Source organism: Siphateles boraxobius, unplaced genomic scaffold, assembly GCF_051911475.1.
Source record: "Siphateles boraxobius isolate OS27281-9 unplaced genomic scaffold, OSU_SipBor_1 19, whole genome shotgun sequence".
Classification (NCBI taxonomy): domain Eukaryota; kingdom Metazoa; phylum Chordata; class Actinopteri; order Cypriniformes; family Leuciscidae; genus Siphateles; species Siphateles boraxobius.
The window spans coordinates 25,732,250-25,743,186 of NW_027508799.1; the positions used below are offsets into that span (position 1 = coordinate 25,732,250).

The 10,937-nt window shown below is 36.7% G+C and overlaps 2 protein-coding genes across 3 annotated transcripts; both read left to right on the forward strand.

Moving 5' to 3' along the window:
- Positions 1–821: 821 nt before the first annotated feature.
- Positions 822–2,862, forward strand: ifng1 (interferon gamma 1). Of its 2 annotated transcripts, none has more exons than XM_077233824.1 (4): positions 822–1,058; positions 1,381–1,458; positions 1,640–1,843; positions 2,545–2,862. In XM_077233824.1, the coding sequence occupies exons 1-4, from the start codon at positions 930–932 to the stop codon at positions 2,680–2,682; spliced, it is 549 nt and encodes a 182-aa protein (XP_077089939.1). In that variant the 5' UTR covers positions 822–929; the 3' UTR covers positions 2,683–2,862. The 2 variants fall into 2 exon arrangements, with proteins under 2 accessions (XP_077089939.1, XP_077089940.1); XM_077233825.1 differs by having other exon boundaries at positions 1,381–1,446.
- Positions 2,863–7,911: 5,049 nt separating this feature from the next.
- On the forward strand, positions 7,912–10,104 carry LOC143741432 (uncharacterized). The gene is made up of 6 exons (XM_077233782.1): positions 7,912–8,301; positions 8,540–8,602; positions 9,045–9,203; positions 9,545–9,592; positions 9,678–9,770; positions 9,860–10,104. The coding sequence occupies exons 1-6, from the start codon at positions 8,143–8,145 to the stop codon at positions 9,968–9,970; spliced, it is 633 nt and encodes a 210-aa protein (XP_077089897.1). The 5' UTR covers positions 7,912–8,142; the 3' UTR covers positions 9,971–10,104.
- The last annotated feature ends 833 nt before the right edge of the window (positions 10,105–10,937 follow it).

Sequence of the window (10,937 nt, forward strand, 5' to 3'; positions counted from 1 at the left end):
GAGCTGATGAAGTGTTAAAACCTCAAATGCTGGTTGCATCTCCTTATGAGCAACAGCGCAACTCAGTTCTTCTGACATCAGAAAGCCAAAAAGGTCCTTCTTTATCTATATAATCTTTTCTCAGCGTGGCAGGTCACATGTGTGATTCTGAGGAACTTCTAGTGAATGTTTCAGTCCACTTTTTTTAATTCTTCCACCAACTGCATCTAAGAGAGATAAAGCACAAAGGTTAATCACTCTTAGACTCATTACATCAAAAGTCTTATTTAACTAAAATAACATAAACTTGTGATTTCCTAGCTGTCAGATTGCACAGAAGAGCTGTTTATTGCATGCCAATGCATGCAGAAGTTGAAAATTTATTAAGAGAAGAAAATAATGCCCACTTTTATTAAGTGGGTAAAAGTTCAAAAGCTGCTAAATTTGGTGCAAGGCCATTATTTGAAACCATAGGATAAGAAAAATCCACTACTTCCTTCCCTATTGTCAGTCATTAATGCACACGCATCATTGGAGGGGCCATACCTGCATTGACGTTTAGGCCCAGAAGGCCCGAACACCTAGCTGAATCACCAGAAAGATTCCAGACCACAAAACCACCAACAGCCCCGCCTAGTGGCATCCACGGGATTCCAGCCGAGAAGATGAGTGGTGGGCTCAATGGTGCAGAGCAGTATCATGGTGCATTGTGATTTATAGGAAACATCGGCTGTAAAAGCCACACAACTTCACACCTAGATCACAGCTCGCTTGCTCGCTTACTCTCACACATAACTATAAATACCCCATTCACTTGAACAGATGCATTCAGACCATCACCAGGACACGAGAACAGTCGGGTGTCGCACAACAGCGTAACTTCAACTTCAACTTTTAAAAGATAGGAATACAAGTCAAACTTCAGCGAACACCTGAAACTAACAAGGACTATGATTGCGCAACACATGATGGCCTTTGTCTGGGGAGTATGTTTGATGACTTTGGGATGGATGACATATGCCGAGGCCAGCGTCCCGGAGAACCTGGACAAGAGCATTGATGAGCTGAAAGCGTACTATGTAAGTAGACCAGTTTGAATTTCCTTTATATGTCACATCATAGCCAGGAAGTGAAAAAAAGGAGTTAAAAAACTTAACTAATAGGTATAGATAAAGGTATAGATAAATAGGAAGTATAGTCTACCATCCATACAGACTGAAACTCCTACATATGGGCCTTTCTTGCATGGTGGAAAATGTCTGGTCTGTAGGTTGAGTTTGGGTTTCAGATGCTAATAATAATAAACACATTCATCTGATTAAGTGAGAAGAGATAAGAGTTCAAAATGATATCTGAAGTCTAAAACAGTAACCGATATAAACAATGTCCTTTTCATTCCAGATAAAAGATGACCGTGAGATACACAACGCACACCCTGTCTTCCTGCGGGTCCTGAAAGACTTAAAGGTGAATCTTGAGGTAAATAGCCTCTTTCAAAAAGGCAGAATGGCTTGGTATTTGCACCTTTGTGATCTAAAATATTGAAAAGATACCAGTGTAGCCTTTCTAAACCAAAGGGCATATTGTTTTGATACATCCTATATGGGATATCCTGTGTTGACTGCACATTTTGCTCATGTGTGTGTTTTTTGTGTGGCAGGAAAGTGAACAGAATCTACTGATGAGCATCATTATGGACACATACAGTAGGATATTCACTCGCATGCAGAACGAGAGCCTGGATGAAGCTACAAAAGACAGATTGGCACATGTTCAAGAGCATCTGAAAAATCTGCAAGAAAACTACTTCCCAGGCAAGAGTGCAGAGCTCAAGACATATGCAGAAACCCTATGGGCGATTAAGGTGAGGTGGCAGTTTCAGATTCTGTGAAACCAAACTTGACACCAAGAAGCACTGAACACCAAAAGTTTTGCTTCAAAATCCATATATATAGATATGGATATATAAAAGTATGTTTTTTCACACCTGCCAATGGCCAGGTAACTGAGAAATGTTACTGCACCCTAAACAAACTGGTCATAAAACAATAAGAAATATAAAGTAATATTTAAAAAAATAATATATATTCTTCCTTGAAATCTTACCATCAACTGGTGGGTAACATTTTATTTACACACCAAAGCAGATTTTTAATTGCATTTGTATTCATTTTGGACCATGAGCATAGGGACAATCAAGAAAATCTGCACAAAATTAGCACAGCTAAAAAGTGGCAGGAATATTTGCCTCATATTGCCACTACATTTTATCCATCACATTTGAAGCATTTAATTAGAACTGATATTTCAATACATTTTGAATGTGACCATGGTTAAAAGGGCCCCCATGAAAGGAGATTTATTTCTAAAAGTGCGTGATCAAGGTTTGTGGGCCACTACGTTTTCTATTACAATGCACACTATATTTGCTATATACTATGCTTGATACAATTCTAAAACATACAAGTTAGAGTGTAAATTTCACTTTTTTACTTTGCGTCCACTCAGAATCAATAAGATGCCATTATAAAGACATATCACTGATTAAATGCTTTGGAATTACAGGAAAATGACCCAATCATCCAGCGCAAAGCCTTGTTTGAGCTCAAGCGTGTCTACAGAGAAGCAACACAGATGAGAAACCTGAAGAATAAAGACCGCAGGAGACGACAGGCCAAAAGCATCAGGAGGCAGAAGTCTTAGTAGATCTTGATCATCATTTAAAGGATGGTGGAAAATCAGTGTTATTTATTCTATTTATAAAGCTTATGTTGTGCACAAATTGTGTGCACTAATTGTTCAAACTGACAGTATTTATTTGTTCTTATTTATTTGAAAAAATCACTGTAAACCACTTGCTAGTTACATAGCAAAAGTTGTAAGGTCCATGACTAAATAAAATATATTTTTGAATTATGCATGTGCTGATTTAATTGACTTTATAAGATATGCCAGTCTACATGCCAAGACATGTTTCTATTCTACACAGTAATGTCTCCTGTTCTTCCCCAGGATTTGAAACTCTTTGTCATCAGTTTCATTGATTGAAATTTGACTTAGCACACACGTCTCTGAATGTCACACTACAGACTAAAGTGCTACTGAAAGCAAAATAAATCATGACTTCATCATCATATTTTACGTTTGAAATCAGACACCAAAGTCGACACATATAGAGCCCTGAGGAAAAGGACACTTATGTCGCACTTAAAGATGTTAAAGAATGTTATTGTATTAGATACAAATATCAAACCATGTGCCGTTTTTAAAGACAGCAGACCATGCACACTTTTCAAGTAAAAAAACAACAACAACTTGACATTCATTGGTTAAAATTTATAAGATGAGTGAAGTAAATTTCGAGAAAAGAATCATTTGTTTGCAGATGCCACTTGATTTGACATTTTGTATCTGTATACCTTTTAATACTGTAACCCACTAGTGGTCATGTTAACATAGCACAATCTCTTCCTTCACTATTTTATTTCAATTTAAAAGACTGTCAAGTGACCTACATGCATGTGAAATAAAATACAAATCTTATACAATACTTATGGGAATTCCAGGCAAAAAAGAAAAATGTCGTTAAACAGGTTTGGGCCCATCTGTTTATGTAAGCAAAGCTTGTCTTTCACATTGCAACTACACACCACAAACAATAAATTAATTTCAGGTTTCACCACGACTTCCTTAAAAAAAGTTGGAAATGTATCTGTTTGTTTGACTGTCAGGAAAAACGACGCCTTATCATGAAAGGCCTTTTGTATATTTTACAGACACTGTTCAGGATAACAATTAGCATGTGACACAGTGAATTTCCTTGCTGTTTCAAGCTGGCTTATACTGCATGGCCATGCACTTCACCAGCAAAACATGAAGCTGGTCAACCAGCATGGTCTTTTTGGTGAGGCTAGTTGACCAGTCATGATATTTAAGCTTAAATGCTGGGTGATTACACCAGCACCTTACACTGAGGACCAGCTTTCACTGTAGAAGAAATGATGACGAAAGTGTTATTTCTCAGCAAAGGGGTTTTAACTGTTGATGATGCATTGACCACCAACCAGCAGAATGAGAGTTTAGATAACAGTCATACTCAGACTTGAACAGCATCCATGATTTACTGCTGCCAAGAGATGTCCTTTGCACTGAAAACCTCATGGATCTTTTGCCTTTTGCTTTTAGAGTCATGAAACTACCCATTTCAACACATGCTAGCTCTCACCACAGTTTCGAAAAACACTGCAGACAGCACTGTCTGCGGTCCAGTCAGTTTATTTCACTTTAATGAGGTTAACAGTATCAAAAGTTCTCACAGATGCACAAAACAAAATAAACTACTAAATATCATACAATGTCATTTTCATTTCCTTTTTAAAGAAATGGACAAATACATACAGACCCATTTGCATGCATCTGTGTTGCAGCAATATATATATGTTTGTCTGCATGGTGCCTAAATATAAAGGTGTTGCATAGCTTCCCCACAGTGCTATACGGCAACAGACTTTCCAAAATACCTGAGAAATAGGGTAAGTTTCTAGGTTTTTGCTGACAGGTTCTATTTCTAAAGTAACTCATATGCATAAACTTATACTGTATATACTGTATATATATATATATATATATACAAGATTATATGCATATATATTAAAAACTGCTATTCTGGGATGTTGATTCAAAAATTCGCACCCCTTTTTTCACATTTTGTTATGTTGCAGCCTTATGCTAAAATGCTTTAAATTGTGATAACTTTGCACATGTATTAAAAATAAAAAAACTGAAATTAATACATTGCATAAGAACTTTTACCCTTTTCTGGGACACTTTAAATTCAGCTTAGGAGCATTCCAATTTTGCTTAGATCAACTTTGAGAAGTTACTACACTTCAAGTTAACATGTGGCAAATTCATTTGAATGGGTATGATTTAGAATTTAGAAGTACACACTGCTCAATAAAAGGTCTAACAGCTTCTTTTTATCTTTAACAGCTCAATATGCATATCAGAGCAAAAAAACAAGGCCATGAAGTTAAAATAACTGCCTGTATATCTCATAGACAGGATTGTGTCAAGACACAGAACTAGGGAAGAATACAAAAAAAATGCTGCATTGAAGGTTCACAGAAGCAAGCAACCTCCATAATCCTTAATGGAAGAAGTTTGGAACAACCAGGACTCTTCCTAGAGCAGGCCTCCAGACCAAACTGAGCAATCAATGGAGAGGATCTTGTTTTAGAGAATCAAGAAGCTGAAGGTCACTCTAGTTGAGCTCCATTGTCATATATGGAGACGGGACAAACTTACAGAAGGACAAACATCACTGCAACACTCCACCGATCCGGGCTTAATGGCAGAGTGGCCAGACTCAAGCCTCTCCTCAGTGAAGACACAAGAAAACCCACATGGAATTTGCAAAAAAAAGCAGGTATGACTCAGACTGTAAGAAACAAGATTCTCTGGTCTGATGAACCTCAGTTCCAAGCATCATGGAGGAAACCAAGCACTGCTTACCTGCACAATACCCTCCCAACAGTAAAGTGTGGTGGTAGCAGCATCAAGCTCTGGGGTTGTTTTTCAGCGACAGGGACTAGGGGACTCACCAGGGTAGAAGGAAAGCTCAACGCAGCAAAATATAGAGATCGCCATAATAAAAACCTAGACCACTTTGTTTAGAACCTCAGACATGGCAGACTTCCAACAGGAGAATGACCCAACTTCCAACAGAAGAATGACCCAAGCACTTAGATAAGAGTAAAAAATGGAAGTATGGCTTATGGACAACTCTGTGAATGTCCTTGAGCCTGGACTTGAACCCAATCGAACAGCTCTGGAGAAACTTGAAAATGTCTGAAAATGCAGATGTGCAAAGCTTGTCACATATACCCCAAATGACTTGAGGCTGCAAAGTGCTTCAAATAAGAACTTAGTACTGTAAGAGTTTAGGGTACAACTACTTATGCAATATACTTATTTCTGTTGTCCTGTTTAATACATTTGCAAAGTTGTCAACGTGTTGTTTTCTAAAGTAGTGTGAAGTAATGTGTAAACACATGCAACCCTTGTTTCTGTATATTAATTCATAGTGTCTGCAGCATCTGTAATATGGAAAAGTCATTGTAGCAAGGTATGTTGTTATGGGAAGAAGGAGATGGGAACCGCTGAACGTTCTCAAAGTTTAATAATAAAATAAACAAAAACATAATGAAAGTAAAGGCGGCAGCCCCTCACGGACGACTGCCGCACACACACATAATAAAACATAAACAAAACACAACGTAAAATCCAGGCATCCAGGCAAAATCCTCGTCCTGCTCGCCTCAGTCATTTGACAGAGAAGAAATAGAAATATGATCCTTTAAAGAAGGCTTTTGTGGCTTTCGGTCCATGTGTGTTAACTTTGAGGTCATGTATATGCTAGTGTACTTCTAAACATTGACTAAAGATTGATAAATATACATGTTTCAAATTTACAGTCTTTCTCTTGCAGAAACTGACCAAACAATATTGATGACTCATCCTGCTTTACTCAGATTTTGTCCAGATCAAATAGCAAATCATGGTTTATGGCTGGGATGTAACTAAACCCAGTGAGCCTTGATTTAGGATGTATGTTTAAATTTTTAAATGGCCCAGTACATAAAAGAAACGTTGAGATTCCTATCATTTTTAAGCAGCTCAAACTTCTTCCTGTTTACATGTACCTACATTTCAAAGAAACAGGGTAAACGCTGATGAAGTGAGGATAAGACAAACACCATTTCTCTGGAAATCCCCCCTTCCCCTCCCCAACCCTATATTCCTTTGTCTCTTCTCATTTGATATGCTGAGTGCATGACAACAGAAGTTGGAAATCCCTTGGGTGTGGGGATTGCACGCCACATCTTACAGTGTGTTGCTTTTTGAAAATTCATTTTTAAAGGCAAGTATAATCGAAAGTTTAGTTGGAATGTGCTGTTAACCGAGGAAATAAGACTTAGATAAATACAAGAATATTTATTTAATTTGTCCACTAACAAGTGGACCTACTTGCATCACTGTAGAATTCATTTTTCTGAAACATTTCCATTATAATATCATTTGCGAAAACATTTCAGATGATGTATTGTGTTTATTAAATTTAGAGGAAATGATTTTTTAAATAAAATAGCTGACGTCTTTGTCTTGCCAAGGCTAATTTCATAGCTAGCCATTTTTATCCCTAAATAGAGTTAAATAATTTGAAAAGATGCACAATTAAAATGTTCATAAGTGATGTTTACCTTGATTTTTCATTGTTTTTTATGTCTCATCTCATATTTCATCTCAAGCTTTGAGTTTAATTACCAAGTACACTAACTTTTAAAAACTTTATTAGTGGCAAAATTGTTGGTTGTGAGACAGATTCCAAGACAGATTCGACTGAACCATCGTATAACAACAAGAGTAAGTCCATTTAAATAAAATCAAGTTATAACATGACAAAGTAATAACCAAAGCCTCGTTTGACCTCAAAAACAAAAAAGATTGAGATGATATGTTGGAAAGTGGCCTAGATTTCAATTCCCCCTAAGTTTCCGTTGGTGACCCCTTATCACCTAATCAGATGATCAGTCATCTCGTTCCATTTCTGGTCAGAAAGATTTTTAGTCTAGCCTTAGCATCTCAAACCTGCAAATTCAATATTAAATTATTTCTAATTGCTTTTTGTGTAAGTATCATCATCATGGTGCCATTTATGTTGCCAATGAACTTTCCTTGACCAAGACTGTGGTTTGGGTAGAGATTAAGAATCTGGGACATCCTCGAGCCGCATAAATGTCATGACCTCGTTATAGAGTTGTATTACAATTTTGTGGTGACTTTCTTTTATTTAAGCTCCCTCGAAAAGCATGAAGCTACCAGAAAACCTTGCATTCTCCACTGACAATCTAAACCCATACATGATCCCCACTGGATACATAACCCAAAATGGATTAAGTTACAGTTCGCAGTCTAACATCATCGTTTGATCTGAACGGTTAAGGTAGAAAAGCAGGAAAGGACAATGACGTCACCAGGAAACTAGAGTAAATAAAAAGGTGAGGACCAAAGCGAAGGCAAAAGAAGGAAGAAAAGAATAAGAAAGGTCTATAAGCAGGACCTCCATTCAGAAACATTCATTTAGGAATTTGGGGACAGAATATGGCTAGTGCTTTGCAATATTTTGTTCTTATCCTAATTCTTGGCATTCCGGTACATGAATGCACTGGGGTATTCCAAAATGAAAACTGCATCAAAGAGGGACCTTGTTTTGATCTGAACATGGTGGCAGAAATAGCCGAGCAAGTCAGCAAAGATGTGGTGAGTACTCTGATCCAACTATCAGTCTTGTGTTAGAACTCAAATTGCCAAATAACTGCATGCACATAACAAAATCAGTACAAAGTGAGAATGATATGGCCATGGAAATAATCTTGCGTGCAACAAAGGGCTGCAACGGTGTTCATGTGAAGAATCAGTTTACTAACACTTTTTTTTTTGAAAATGCCCTGGAGACTTTGAATATTTCAATATATGATGGTTTGAATGATCCTCTTAGGTAGCTGCAGATGGTGAGAACATCCTCCTGAAGCACAATTCCTTTGACAAAATACGGAAAATGGTAAGAGGCATTGTCTGAGTTCATATTATAAGTTATTGAATATCATACTCTCATATTCAGTCTGCATAAATCTAGTTACTGAATGAAAACATCAATATAAAAGTAATATGAATGTAAAGAAATCAATCTGGGGCTGTGTTATGAGGTGGGGCTCAATCAGGTCCTATATAATACACAATTGGACCTTAACCCATAAAAGAAGCCCGACCCATACAAATGTTGTTCTGGGCCGCATGAATTTTAGCAACAATCTTGATAAAACTATAAAAAATTGATTTCTATGTCATATGTCACATATTTCAGTTTTTTAGCTTCACAATATATGACTTAATTCCAATACGTGGAAACTTTTATCTGTATACTATCATCCCATCTACAATTCTGGTGGCATCCGGTTTCACAGATTTCATGTAAACTGAACTGTATCTTTTTCATTCATCAGAAAAATCTTCACAGCTGTGTCCTGCTAGAAATCATCGACCTATTTCAAAAGGTTCTCGTTGAGACAGAGAGGACGTCATCTGTCTATCCCAAAGGAGACATTAACTACCATCGTGAGCTTATACACATTTTGGATCAACTCAGAAACTGTGTTTATAAGGTCAGCACATTATATTTTCAGAATAGATATTTAACCATGTCATGTTACATCACTGTGCCTTTGAGTGATTATATCACATAGCTAAATCTTAGAGGAAAAAAATATAGCGGGAAAAAATTTTTATGGGTAATGGGTAACAGCATGCAGCAGAACTTCACCAGCTTTGACGTTCATTCTGGCCTCATGCTGGCCATCAGGGTTAGCAATATAGCATTTTACCTCATTTTGAACCAATATGTTGTTTTAGCTTCTAAACAAAGTCCATTTCTTAAGCTTAGGATATTCACTTAGGCCGCACTGAACAACTGACTAATTTCTTTACTCCCTCTTCCTTGTTTCAGATGAAATGTAATAAGCTATATAAAAAGGCTGGAACTTCCCCCATAAAGGTAAATATTCTTGTACATATTTTAAATAAATATATATTTAATATTAGTAAATAATTAGTATATAATGGCCAATTTTACTCAGAAGGAATTCAAATCTATCCAGATTCCGGAGGAAAAAATGAAACCAAAACAGCTTGCTATCTTACAGCTACGAAAACTGAAGAATGCCAATGAGAGGGTAAGTGAACTATTGAAAGACTGATTAAACTTGTCCGTGTGTGTGTGTATGTATGTGTGTGTTATAAACTCTATCTTCACCACTTACAGTTAAGTGATGTGCATATCCAGGAGAGGGTCATGGATGAGCTAAAAACCCTCCATCTCTACATGCGGGGAAAAGGCTTCCAGAAAAATAAGAATGACTATGAAGAGGCATAGCGTTCCATGAATTGCACCCAACAATGTGTTATGCAACATCTCTGCCCGATCACTTTAAGACGTGACAGTTTAAGCAGGGACAGAATAACAAGCTATCTCTTCTAAATGAGACCACATTTTCCTGACCTTTTGTTTCTAAAATGGAATTTTAGTTGTTAATGCTTTTAGTGGAAATATCTTTTTTGCTTTTTTTAAGTAATGAGTATTTAAACAGTATATGCATATTGCTTACGTACTTTCGGTGAAAGATTGAGTGTACTGCTGCAGTTAACGCAGGTGAGAAAATAGACCAAGTATAGATATTTTTGTTAATGAAAACACAAGATAAATGTTTTCCTTGTTTTCTATTAATTTGTCTGCTCAGTAAAACCTTTCTAACATCTATGATTACGTCCATGAATATGCCTAACTGTGTTTGTATGTCAGAAAACCAGAGGAAACAAAGACAGATGATCTATCTATCTATCTATCTATCTATCTATCTATCTATCTATCTATCTATCTATCTATCTATCTATCTATCTATCTATCTATCTATCTATCTATCTATCTATCTATCTATCTATCTATCTATCTATCTATCTATCTATCTATCTATCTACCTGTCTGTCTGTCTATCTATCTATCTATCTATCACCTGTCTGTCTGTCTGTCTGTCTGTCTGTCTGTCTGTCTGTCTGTCTATCTATCTATCTATCTATCTATCTATCTATCTATCTATCTGTCTGTCTGTCTGTCTGTCTGTCTGTCTGTCTGTCTGTCTGTCTGTCTATCTATCTATCTATCTATCTATCTATCTATCTATCTATTTATCTATCTATTTTCCTTCTTTCTTTCAACTACAAGCTCTTACAGAACTGCAGTTTGTCTCCTTTGCATTTGACACTCGTGTACCTGCCACTGATGGCATGCATGCACAAAACTTATGCAAGTTAAAAGCAAACCATGTATGTGACACTCATTATTA